A 12,701-nucleotide genomic window follows, 5' to 3' on the forward strand; every position below is an offset into this window, starting at 1 on the left:
TACGCCTCACTCTGCGTCTTCACCCCCGGCGCAGCGACAAGCTCAGGACCAACGCCAGCCCGGGTGGGGTCGGGGGCGCCTGGTAAACCAGCCCGCACAAGCCCTTTGTGAGCCAGGTTTCAAAGGGCGACACCAGCGCTGGGAAATAAGCCGAAGCAGATTAGGGCCCTGGCGGTCCCCTGGGGCGGGAAAGGAACCGCAGGCAGCCCCGAGGGTTTTGGAGGGGGGGGGGGCGGGCAGAGGATCTTCGCTACAGAAATCGCCGCTTGGAAACGGGGGGGGGGCACCGTGCGTCTTTGCAATCCCCCCCCCCCCCGTAAGGCGTAAGGGTGCAGCGAGGCGGAGAGGCGGCCGCGGGCTCCTCTTTGTGCCGCGAGTGCGCCCAGGAGGGGGGGGGTGCGCGGGGGGAAGGGCCGTGGATCTGCCGCCCCAGGCCAGCCTCCTGCGAGCTCCAGCGATCCGGCGTGCGGGTGGGTTGGGGTCTTACGGCGCCTGCGCTGCGGAGGCGCCAGCTGCTGTGTGCAGGGAAGTTTTGGTAGCAGCGGCAGCGGGGGCCGGAGGGCTCTAGGGTGACACCTGCAAGGAGGACTGAGCTGTCTCTTCCAGCCCCCCCCCCCCCTCGGAAGCGTTCTAGCCAATGCAGGGGAGTTGTGCACTGGCGACCGCAAGGGAAATGCAACTGGAAACCCCAAAGTGTGTGTAGGAGCCTGAGCATTTCACTGGGGGGGGGGGGATAGGAGGAGGCAGGTCTGAGTCAGCGAGAGATTCCATCAGAAGGCGGCAGAGCAGCCTGGAGTTATGGGACCAGACCCTTCACCTGCCTGATCTTGCTCAGAAGGGCACTTAGCTGTCAACCTGACTGAGCCTTGCATGTGAGGAGGTGGTAAGTACGTAAAGCGATCCTGAACATTAAGGTTTTAGAAGGGAGTGCAAGTGTAAATCGACCTGGCTGGCATATGCTCTGCCCAAAAGGGGACAATTCTTTCTGGGGCTTGGGATGCTGACTTTTTTTTTTAAGGGGGAGTCGTTGGGTCTATAACTTTTGCAAGCTGTAAACAGTCTGCTACCAAAAAAAAAAAAAAAATGCAAATTCCTTCAGCAAATCGCTGATCCATGGATCAGTATTAGCCAGGGGGTGGACAAAGGGTATTGGGATGAGGATAACCAAGCTGTCTAGATAAAAAAAGTATTACTAGCTGTCTCTTTATTCGGTTAAAATAGTTTTTGTGCTGAGAAAGATACAAGTACAAAATCTTACCGAGATCTAATCATCAGACGTAGTTGATACGGACAAAGTAGAAGAGTAATTTCAGGCTAGAAGCTGGGAATCCAAAGTCAATATCACATTTCCTAATTGAGAGATAGTCTTGGGACCTTTAGCCCGGTGCAGTTTATTTATAGGAAGAATGAAATAATCGGCACTAGTTATCAGAAAGAAACTAGCCAGTAAATTAAATAGAATCCAGAGAATTACTTCATGACCGCTGTCTTTCTTCCATGATTTTGCCTGCCTTCAGTTTTGTTCACACATTTTTAGGAAGCATAAGGCAATTTCTTTGGGTGGAAATTAATGTTTAACTCTTAGCTACATGAATGTGAACACACCATGGCCAACCCTCCTCCCCCCAAAAATATATCTAGCAAACAAAAAGTAGAATAATATTTCCTCTTGGATTCTGATTGTGAACTGAAATCACCTAACTCCTGAAACTATAGTATCAGCATTTGTTGGATGCAAACACTTCTTTTTCAAGCTATAATCATTCATTAATAGTTGTTAATTTTTAAATAGAAGAAAAAAACATGCCTAGAAGAACTGACATTGTGCAAATTACATCATTTTGAAATACAAACAGGGCCTGGCAGAGCATCTTATGAGAAAATAGTTGATAAAAAATCATGTTTGCTTTATTTCACACTGGGTGACACCCAGGAGACATTCAGGATAGCCAGCAGCTGGAGCAAGTTCTCCTAGGTAAGGAGTTGTGGTGCTGAGCTCTGCACTGAATGGCTGCAGGTCTATTGATAATCCATTTTTGTTAAAGAAAGATATTAAATTACCTGTATTTTAGGCTATTGCTACAATTGGGGACATTCAGTCTTGTTCTGAGGGTGGGTGATAGATAGCTCAAGTGGAGATCTGCTTTGCAATGTCCCATAGGGCAATGGCTCTCAACCTTTCCAGAGTACTGTACCTTTTGCAGGAGTCTGATTTCAAATTTCACCTCACTTAAAAACTATTTGCTTACAAAATCAGACATAAAAATGCACAGCACACTAGTACTGAAAAGTTGCTTACTTTCTTATTTTTACCATATAATTATAAAATAAATCAACTGGAATATAAATAATGTACTCTCATTTCAGTGTATAGTATATAGAGCATTGTATGAACTTTTAGTTTGTACTGACTTGGCTAGTGCTCTTTATGTAGCCTGTTGTAAAACTAAGCAAATATTTAGATGAGCTGATGCGCCCCCAGAAGACCTCTGTATACCCCTGGTATACAGGGGTACATATATCCCTGGTTAAGAACCACTGCCCTAAGAAACAGTGTTTGGGCAACTACAATAACTCTGTCACATTACATTACAGTGTCTATCACTCAAGTTGGTTGATATCAGTGACCATGTGTATCATCACTTACAATTTGCTAATTTAGAGAATGGTCCATAATCTGTGGTCCTGTGTAATGAAAACCAAAACTATTTTATAGCAAGGGGAAAAAATGGATGGGGGCGTGTGGGGAGACAGAAGAATCTTCTAAAGAAATTGAACTAATTGGTAAAAATATAAATATGATTCTATTTCTTTTTTTTGTGTCACTCTAGTACATGTGCCAAAATGCCCTCTGTGCCTACTGTATATGTTGGCAGATACCTCTGGCTTGATAGTATCGAAATCTGTTTCAGGTTTTCCAGCACATCTCTTCTTATAATCTTCAAATTAGTGGAGAAGGGACGGAGTGAGTGAAACTTTACTCAGCCACTGGCCTCATTGTTCAGTGTCACTAACAGACTAATGTATATGTGTTATGTTTTAATTGCACTGAGGGCTTTGGTAGCTCTTAAACTGATGCTCGGTTAGTTCTGTGTTTTAACAAGTTTCATGACTAAGAAAAGCAGCTGAGGTGTTTTGGCACAGTGGTAACAGTAATTTGGTTCATTTCTGTCATTTGGATTGAGGTAGGTTTTGGTTGGATTTTTTGTCACAAAAAATTTATCTCAGTTTTTTTGGAAAAACTTTCTTCATTTCAAAATGTAATGGAGACTAGTCTGGTCATAGGATTTCACACTGTACGCTCCAGGATTTATTTTCATTTTACAGTCTATTATGAGTACCACCCCTGAATGCTGAACTCTTCCAAAAATGTACTTGCTTATTAGAAAATGATTCATACACTCCGAACAAGGCAGTTCTCTTTCACCAGCATTTTCTTAAGGCATGACTGTCTATTGCAGACAGGAAAATGTGTCTGCAAGTGTTCTAGGAGCATGGGGAGCCCCAGAGTAGCTGTCAGTGTTTCCATTCCCAAAGCAATTGTAATGCCATTATCACAGCTGACCACATACAAAACACTTTCTGGAGTTCCTATCCTCCATAGCAGAGCAATATTTTGGATTGAGTAAAAGAGTGTTCAGCGCTTCTGACATAATTCACTAAAGTGTTATTTTGTAGCCATGTTGGTCCCAGGATAAGAAAGAGACAAGGTAGGTGAGGTAATGTCTTTTATTTGAAACTCTGGTTACCTTCTCCGGACCTGAGGAGGAACTTGAAAGCTTGTCCCTTCCACCAACAGAAGTTGGTCCAGTAAAAGATATTACATCACCTGCATTGTCTCTCTGAGAATTCAATATAACAAAACAATAGTTTCTAAAGTATAGATTGCAGAACAGTATTCTCACCAATGAACTAAAAATATGTTACAATAATCAGTGAAAATGTGCTTCATTTCTTTTCCATTTTATCTTGTTTTCTGAAATCTTTGAGCAAGACTTGCAAAATAATCATTATTTGAATCTAGTTCAAGGGTAAGATGGCACAGAAATGTCCTGCCTACTATTTATTTTCTTTAAAACTAGAAATGAAGGGGTAAATACTAGGTTCCCTTGGAATAAATTTGGCATGGTGCCTAATTTTGGTTTCAGAATTAGGGAACATCCACTAGCTTTAAAAATAAACTCATGTTTCCCTCAGGCAACTTTTTAAGATGATTCCCCCATATGGAAAGAAATGGCATGCAGTGGTTTGCATCCCATGATAAATTGTATAAAATTTGTTCTACGTGCTGTACATCAGAATAAGCTTGTGCTATGCCTACCTGAATTTCTTAGGTTTTAACAGTGAAACAATAGTAATTTATTATCTGGATACATTACACAGACTGAAACAAATGTCCCACTCTGTAATCAGTTTTGGCTACTAATCAGACACAGAAGCTTTTAATTTTTTTCTCTAGTGCCTTATTTATGTTTTGATAAGAATTGAGATAACAGAATAGTAGCTGATGAAACGGCCTTTACATCCAAAAAACTCACAATGGGATCAGGTACCACTAAAGACAGGGAAAGTTACAGGAAGCTTTACACAAATGCATTAATTGCTGTAAAGCCCGCTTTAAAAAAGTTCATAGTAGGCACAGATGTGATTCATTCTTTTGAAACGTTTTCTGGGCACATGTACAGTTCCAACACACTCATCTTCTTCTTCTCCTCATTGGAAGGCTACCCTCTGCTGGCTGAAACTACATTTACACAGAGAAGGGGAAACTTTCAGCTTTGGGCAAATGGTGGTCTACAGCAGTGGTTTTCAACCTGTGGTCTGCAGACCCTAGGAGTCCACAGACTATGTCTAAATTTCCAAAGGATTCTGTAACTCCATTTGAAATTTTTTAAGGGTCTGCAAATGAAAAAAGGTTGAAAACCACTGGTTTGTAGCATGAAACAGTTTCATTCTTCCCCTCCTCCCCACTCCTAAATAAACCAGCTGAGGGTGAGTGGCAGTTGTGTAAACCAGGAGTGGCTTAATGTGAAAAATTAATTAAAAAGGGATCTGATGTATATGTCTGAAACCTCATATGTCTTAAGGGGAGATCTTCATGTTGCTCTAGAACTCTGGGAAAGACGGAGGACCAGAAAGAAGCCTGTTACTGTGCAGTTCCAGTAATGGAATAGATTACCTTGTGAACTACCTAGCCAGAATGACATCTATACTCAGTTCCTAATGGTTCCCACATATGGTCCTCCCTATCACAAATAAGGTTAGTTCTCAGCTGACTAATGCGAGAACATATGGTTTACAGAGCTGGAATGGTAAGATTTGTTTTTGTTAGTTTGTTATTCTGTACTTTTCCTCTCACTATTTATGCAACCAATGCTCACTATGTCATCTTTCTGCCAATTTGCAGCTGTCTAATTCGGTAGATTTAGCAAGGCGCAGCTGGTTTCCAATATTAATCCAACACTTCGCTGTCTAAATCATGTATGTATGTAAGTTCAGGATGCAAGGCAGGAAAGGGAGCATGAGAAGTCCATATTTCTAGCTGAATAAATGAGCAGCCATTTCCCAGTCTTATAAGGTCTCTGATTTTGTGATTATTATTGATTTTCAAGGCTGGCTAAGATTTTCCAGATGTTCCAAAAGTGACTAATGATGGTGGGTGCCTAACATCACGCACCTTTCAAAGGGTGGGGGCTCAACACTTTCTGAAAATCAGGCACCTTTAAGGTGTCTCTTGTTTGGCATTCAAAAATCGAGGCACCCAAAATCACTAGTTATTTCTGAAAATCATATAACCACTTCTGGGGCTAGGAACTGGGGCACTATGTTCAGCCCCCATTCACCAAGTCCATAATCTACACATGTCTTATCTGCGTTTTTAGTGGTGTGGCAGACATTTAATTTGCTGTGAAACGCAGCTTACGTCCTGAATGTAAGAAGGCCATGCTAGGTCAGACCAATGGTCAGTCTAGCCCAGTATCCTGTCTTCCGACAGTGGCCAGTGCTGGATACTTGAGGGGGAATGAACAGAACAGGGCAATTATTAAGTGGTCCATTCCCCATTGTCCAGTCCCAGCTTCTGCCACTCAGAGATTTAGTTGTGTCCCTGACCATTTTGCCTAATAGCCATTGATGGATCTTTCCTCAATGAACTTATCTAATTCTTTTTTGAACACAGTTATACTTCTGGCTTTCACAACATCCTCTGGAAATGAACCCCACAGGTTTACTGTGTATTGTGTGAATAAGTACTTCCTTATGTTTGTTTTAAACTTGCTGTCTCTTAGTTTCATTGGGTGGCCTCTGATTCTTGTGTTATGTGAAGAGGTAAATAATACTTCCCTAGTCACTTTTTCCACGCCCCATTCACGATTTTATAGACCTCTATCATTTCGCCTCTGAGTTGTCTCTTTTCTAAACTGAACAGTCCCAGTCTTTTAAATCTCTCCTCACATGGAAGCTGTTCCATCCCCCTAATAATTTTTATTACCCTTTTCTCAACCTTTTCCAATTCTAATATATATAGTTGAGATGGGGCAACCAGAACTGTACGCAGTATTCAAGGCGTGGGCATACCATAGATTCATATAGTGGCATTATAATATTTACTGTCTTAATATCTGTCCCTGCCCTAATAGCTCCTAACTTTCTGTTAGCTTTTTTGACTGTCATTGCACATTGAGCAAATGTTTTCGAAGATCTATCCACAGTGACTCCCAGAGCTCTTTCTTGAGTGGTAACAGCTAATTTAGACCCTGCCATTTTGTAATATAGTTGGGATTTTATGTTTTCCAGTGGGCATTACTTTGCATTTACCAACATTGAATTTCATCTGCCATTTTATTGCCTAGTCACGCAGTTTAGTGAGGTCCTTTTGTAACCCTTCACACTCAGCTTTGGCTGTAACTGTCTTGAGTAATTTTGTATTGTCTGCAAACTTTGCCACCTCTCTGTTTATCCCCTTTTCCAGATCATTTATGAATATGTTGACCAGCACTGGTCCCTATACAGATCTTTGGGGGAACCCGTTATTTACCTCTCTCCATTGTAAAAACTGACCATTTATTCTTACTCTTTGTTTCTATCTTTTAACCAGTTACTGAGCCATGAGAGGACCTTCCCTCTTATCCCATGACTTCTTACTTTGCTTAAGAGCCTTTGGTGAGGGACTTTCTGAAAGTCCAAATACATAATATCAGCTGGAACACTTTGTCCACATGCTTATTGACCCCTTCAAAGAATTTTAATAGATTGGTGAGGCATGATTTCCCTTTACAAAAGCCATATTGACTCTTCCCTAATATATCATGTTCATTCTGAAAGATGAGTTTTGCCTACCTTTGTCTTAGCATCGATTACTACAAATGATGCTGACTGTAAAAGTAGTAGAAGTAATATTTGAATCAGACACCTGTATCCTCTGCCAGCCCATGGTTCCCGAAGGGCTCCCCAGCACAGCTTAGGAACAGAGAACTGTTTTGTAAAGAGTTGGGGAGAGTTATTTTCTTTTTAGTTCTTAGACACCTTCTGCAACTGTTTGTTGTAGTTTATTCACTTGAGGCATTTCAGGAATGATCATGAAGCCATTATCAGTGTAACCAGCAGGGTTTCAATATACATAAGCTCAACATAATTGTGATGTTTTGTTTGTGTAATCCTTGTTCAAGAGAAGTCCTGCCTGCCTTCTCGCACCAAGCACTATGGCTCCTGCAGTGATTCAGCTGTATGGCTAATTTTCAAATAAACTTCAGTTACACATTTTCTTTGTTCTCTGCTGCTTGAGACACTCTGCCTGTGGTTCATAAACACATTTACAGTCCCTCTGCGCTGTGAGAGGGTTGGTTTGCATTTCTAATTAATTTGATTTACTGTGGAATAAGTCAATATGTTAGCTGAAAGTTCATTCAGTACCTATAATCTTTTCTTCATTAGCTACCCTCACATAACAGCCAGACCTTCCCCATGCAAGCCTAAGGGGTAAAGTATGTTAAATAGACTAGAAACCTTCCTCTGTCTTAAACTGCAGGGGAAGCAAGCCTCTAATATACCAATTCTACAGAAACATGCCACCTGTGTATTTACTTCATCCATTTGATTAATTGTTAACCAAGATTATAAGCCCCTTGGAGCAGGAGCCCTCTATTTACTGCTTGTTTGTACAGTACCTGGCACTGTGGGGTCCTGGTCTCAGAGAGGGCCTCTAGGGGTTACTGTAATATAAACTATAGATTATAAGTCAATTCATTGTAGCCTCTGAATGTAGATATATGTAATAGCCTGGCATTTTGTTCTGCTCCTCTAAAGATGCTGAGTACCTGCAGTTCCCACTGATGTCAATGGGAGATGCTGGTGCTCAGTACCTCTGGAGAACCAGGAGGCCACCTATTTACAACTGTGCAGCCAAATTTAGATTTAGATTCCTACTCTTGGCACCCAAATTTGAAAGTGTCAGGGATTTGTTACAATGTCTACATTGACCTAGCAGTCAGCCTAATATCCAGTAAAAAAAGAATTTGAAACAATTGGGACCATTAAAATTACTGGTTGGGAGCAGGGAACTCTTCTTAGGGGGCTTATGAAGTGGAGCCTGCGGGCTGTGTGATGTAGGCTGCCTGACATAAAACTGTACTATACCTACAATGCTACCAGTTTGCTAAGAACAGAAAGACAATCAATTGATATCTCAGGACTGGCAGTAGACCACATAAATAATCCCAAGGTCAAGTACAAGCTTTAAATGCGCTATGATGTATTATACAGAACTTTTCTTTCCCCCAGTTACAAATCGCCTGATCCTGTGCACTGACTTCAATAGGATCAGGATTTACCCTTAAGTAGGGATAAAATTTCAGAAAAATGCCAGACATTTTGTTTGGCTAGCAAACTATTGCTTTGCAATGGTGAATGAATGTTTGCTTTAATAACCAGAGGATTCTTTTCTTTCCCCAGATTGGTGTTCAGCATGGCAGGTGTGCCAACTTTGATCCTCTTCCTGTGCACTGTTAAGGATGTTCTACCGTCCAATTCCCGCTGGAAACCAACCTGGCCATCTTATAAAGTGCCAGTAATCCTGCCACAATCTACCCTTAATCTAGACAAACCACAGTTTGATGCAGAAACCAAACTGGAGGTGGTATCCTCTTGTGGCCTAGAGTGCCATAAACGCTCCCCACTGCCGACATATGAAGAAGTGAAGGACTACCTGTCCTATGAGACCTTGTATGCCAATGGTAGTCTTGTTGAAACTGAAGTAGGCATTTACATTATCAGCCGTGGCGGTGATGGGTCACAAAGCAGATCTCGAACAAAGAGGCAGATTTATGGCTACGACAGCAGGTTTAGCATTTTTGGCAAGGACTTCTTGTTGAATTACCCTTTCTCCACTTCGGTGAAGTTGTCCACAGGTTGTACAGGGACGCTGGTGGCAGAAAAGCATGTCCTTACCGCAGCTCACTGCATCCACGATGGCAAAAGTTACGTCAAAGGAGCCCAGAAACTGAGGGTGGGCTTCCTGAAGGCTAAAGTGAAAGATGGTAGCAAAGGGGCTAATATCACAAGCTCAACAATGCCTGAAAAAATGAAATTCCAGTGGATCCGGGTGAAACGGACACACGTCCCTAAAGGATGGATCAAAGGAAATGCCAATGATATCGGCATGGATTATGACTATGCCTTGTTGGAGCTCAAGAAGCCGCACAAAAGAAAATTTATGAAGATAGGTGTGAGCCCACCAGCTAGACAGTTGCCTGGAGGGAGGATTCACTTCTCTGGCTATGACAATGATCGTCCGGGAAATCTGGTTTACCGTTTCTGTGATGTCAAAGATGAAACGTTTGACCTTTTATATCAGCAGTGCGATGCCCAGCCAGGGGCGAGCGGGTCTGGGGTGTATGTGAGGATGTGGAAGAGACAGCGTCAGAAATGGGAGCGTAAAATTATTGGAATATTTTCAGGGCATCAGTGGGTGGACATGAATGGTTCCCCACAGGATTTCAATGTGGCTGTTCGCATCACACCCCTCAAATATGCACAGATCTGTTACTGGATCAAAGGCAACTATCTTGACTGTAGGGATGGATAAAGACAATGAACCTTCCAGAAAGCACTTCATAGCCTTAATTACTTATCCAAGGAAAAGCCAAACTTCTATCATTACGAATGTGTGTGATTCTACTTTGAAATACCTGGACATAATTTATAAAATTACAAGCAGGTCACCTTGTTCTTTGGAAGGTGATTGTGTGACATAATTGCAGTTAGAAAATGTTAATTTGAGGAAGAAAAATAACTGCTGGGAGAGGAGAGCTCAGGTGGAATTGCTGACTTTGCAGTTCTAGCAATTTAAGGTTAACTTGGGGGTTGGTAAACAATGCAAAATCTGAAGGGTTCCAAAGAGTTGTATGAAAGGAATGCTGTTGGGTACCTCACACCGGCTTTGTTTGTACCCCAAACACAGGATTGATAGAAATGTTTTAATCCGAAATTTTAAACAAAAATATTTCCATGATATTGGAGGTAAAAAGGGGTGTTTAACAACAACCCCCCACCTGCAGTGTTTGCTACCCAAATGTTGCAGTATTGTGCTAGTGCATGAGAACCAGAGTGCAAGAGAGACTAGGCTTACATTGTTGAAGATGAATGTCATGCAAATAACATAAAGGGTAAATAAATAGATGTGATTTTTACAATTTTAATGTTTGAGTGATTTGAGGCTTTATGAGTAACATAGGTAAGAAAATACTTTTTAAACATCTAGGCTGTGCACAATCAGGCGAAGCCAGGCATGCATGGAATTTGAGTCATGCAAGCGGTGCTATTGAGTTCTGCTCACTTAAGTAGAGTTATGCATGGGATTAAATTTTTAGCATCTGGGCCACAATTGTTAACATGACAGTGTGCATATACATATATTGTATAGAAGGTGTATAGGGGGAAGAGAGTTGTTTCCTTTTGTGACTTATCTAGATCTTTAATCATGGAAAATTTCTAGCCGTCAGCGACCCCTCCAGCAATGCAAACCCTTTGGGAGGGGAGAACCACCATCCTTAGTTTTCTTGGCTTCCTAAGTTGTAAGGCCTTAAAATAAATAGAAGGAGAGAGAATGATGTAGTTGTTACTGCATTTTTCCTTCCATCCCTTGAAAATCTGAAAAGCCCTTCTTCCCACAGATGGATGAGAAAGAAAGAAAAAATTTGTTAACTAGATTTCTATGTGTCTCTCTGCCATCCCACTTTGACAGTGTACCTTAACCCAGGTCTTAACTTCTTATTTTTTCTTACAGCATTTGGGGCAGTTTTCTTTTAACATTGCAAGTTATGAGCAGTTCTTGACACGCACAACTCACCAGTTCTGCAGCTGTAATAGAGCTAGTTAAAGAGCCAAATTGTAGGACGTAGTCCAAAATATGGATAAAATGATGCACCGGTGTCTCTTGTAGACATTGATGCTTGTAATTTTACTGTAGCAAAATCATAATTCCAACAGAAACTACCTTTTTATGGGTTGAGAAAACCCAGCCAAATACTGTTGTGCAGCAAACAATGTTGGTAAAACAAAGAACTTTCTACATATAATATTTCTCAGATGGATTTCACCACTGTATTTCAGTAACATTGCTAGGCCGGTGTCATTGCAGCCTGTCCCCACTCTTTAAATAGGAAGGTGTACACTGCTTCAAACTCTAGTCTCATTCCATCCATGCATCTCCCGCTAATTTCTGAAGCTCGTTGACTTATGCATTGCAGAGATGTTACTGCAAAGTGCAGCGCTGTCCAGCAAAATGGCTGAGCTGAGTAAGATTGAGTCTAGGTAAGCTTGTTCCTGAGCTTTATAGGAGAACTGTAATTCAGTTAAGCCTTATTTTTCTTTCACTTTACTAATTTTTGTGGTGTGGGAAAACACACTCCTGATGGTGCTTTATCTTTCTAGAGGCTTTCTGAAAGCCATTTTTACTAGAGCAGCCTAAAGATGTTTTTGATAGCAGGTGCAGTGTTCAAGACTGTGGAACCCTTCGTTGCTGGGTGTTTGCACTCGGATACGTACAGTTACTAATGCTTTAAAAATATGAATAATCACCATATGTATTTGACAGACTTCTTCTGCCTTTTTTATTCTAGATTTACTTTATTTTGTGGCTGTTAGCTGGAGCACTTCTGTTTGAATGTATCACAGTGAATAAAGAAAAATAATGGAATTTCAGTGCAGACACTCTTGTACTTGTACCATACCTGGGTTTGTAACTTCAATCTCTTTTAGCTGTTACTTATTTGTAAAGGCATTCAAATACAAGCACAGTTGTATCAACATCCTCAATGCTGTTTCTTCATTTATTACCTTTCAGCTTTCTTTCTTTCCTCCGCAGTCATTGCAGATAATCAAATGTATTTCAGTAGAGATGATTATTTAACCCTACTGTAAGGCCTCTGGAAATGCTTGCCTGCATGTGATGGTTGCATTTCCAAATCAAGAGTCATAGGATCACCTTAGAGATGAAAATGACCTATTACAACACATAGTCAAACTCATTCTTAGTGTAACTCCACTGAAGTAAAGGGAGGAATTTGGCCCAATGATTCCATCTCCTGCAAGTGCAAGATATAGTCTCATGACAAAGAATATAATGGACCTGATTTTCCTACTCTTATGTTGGTGTAAATTGGAAATAACCCCTTTGACAACAATAGTTACAGTGAGAGGAGAAC

The 12,701-nt window shown here is 41.3% G+C and overlaps 1 protein-coding gene across 2 annotated transcripts; it reads left to right on the top strand.

Moving 5' to 3' along the window:
- The first annotated feature begins 79 nt into the window (after positions 1-79).
- PRSS23 (serine protease 23) lies at positions 80-12,305 on the top strand. 2 transcript variants are annotated; one of them, XM_038416804.2, is made up of 2 exons: positions 80-883; positions 8,950-12,305. In XM_038416804.2, the coding sequence occupies exon 2, from the start codon at positions 8,963-8,965 to the stop codon at positions 10,079-10,081; it is 1,119 nt and encodes a 372-aa protein (XP_038272732.1). In that variant the 5' UTR covers positions 80-883; positions 8,950-8,962; the 3' UTR covers positions 10,082-12,305. The 2 variants fall into 2 exon arrangements, with proteins under 2 accessions (XP_038272732.1, XP_038273579.1); XM_038417651.2 differs by having other exon boundaries at positions 490-887.
- Positions 12,306-12,701: the final 396 nt, after the last annotated feature.

This window comes from Dermochelys coriacea, chromosome 1 (genome assembly GCF_009764565.3).
Source record: "Dermochelys coriacea isolate rDerCor1 chromosome 1, rDerCor1.pri.v4, whole genome shotgun sequence".
In the NCBI taxonomy this organism is placed as follows: domain Eukaryota; kingdom Metazoa; phylum Chordata; order Testudines; family Dermochelyidae; genus Dermochelys; species Dermochelys coriacea.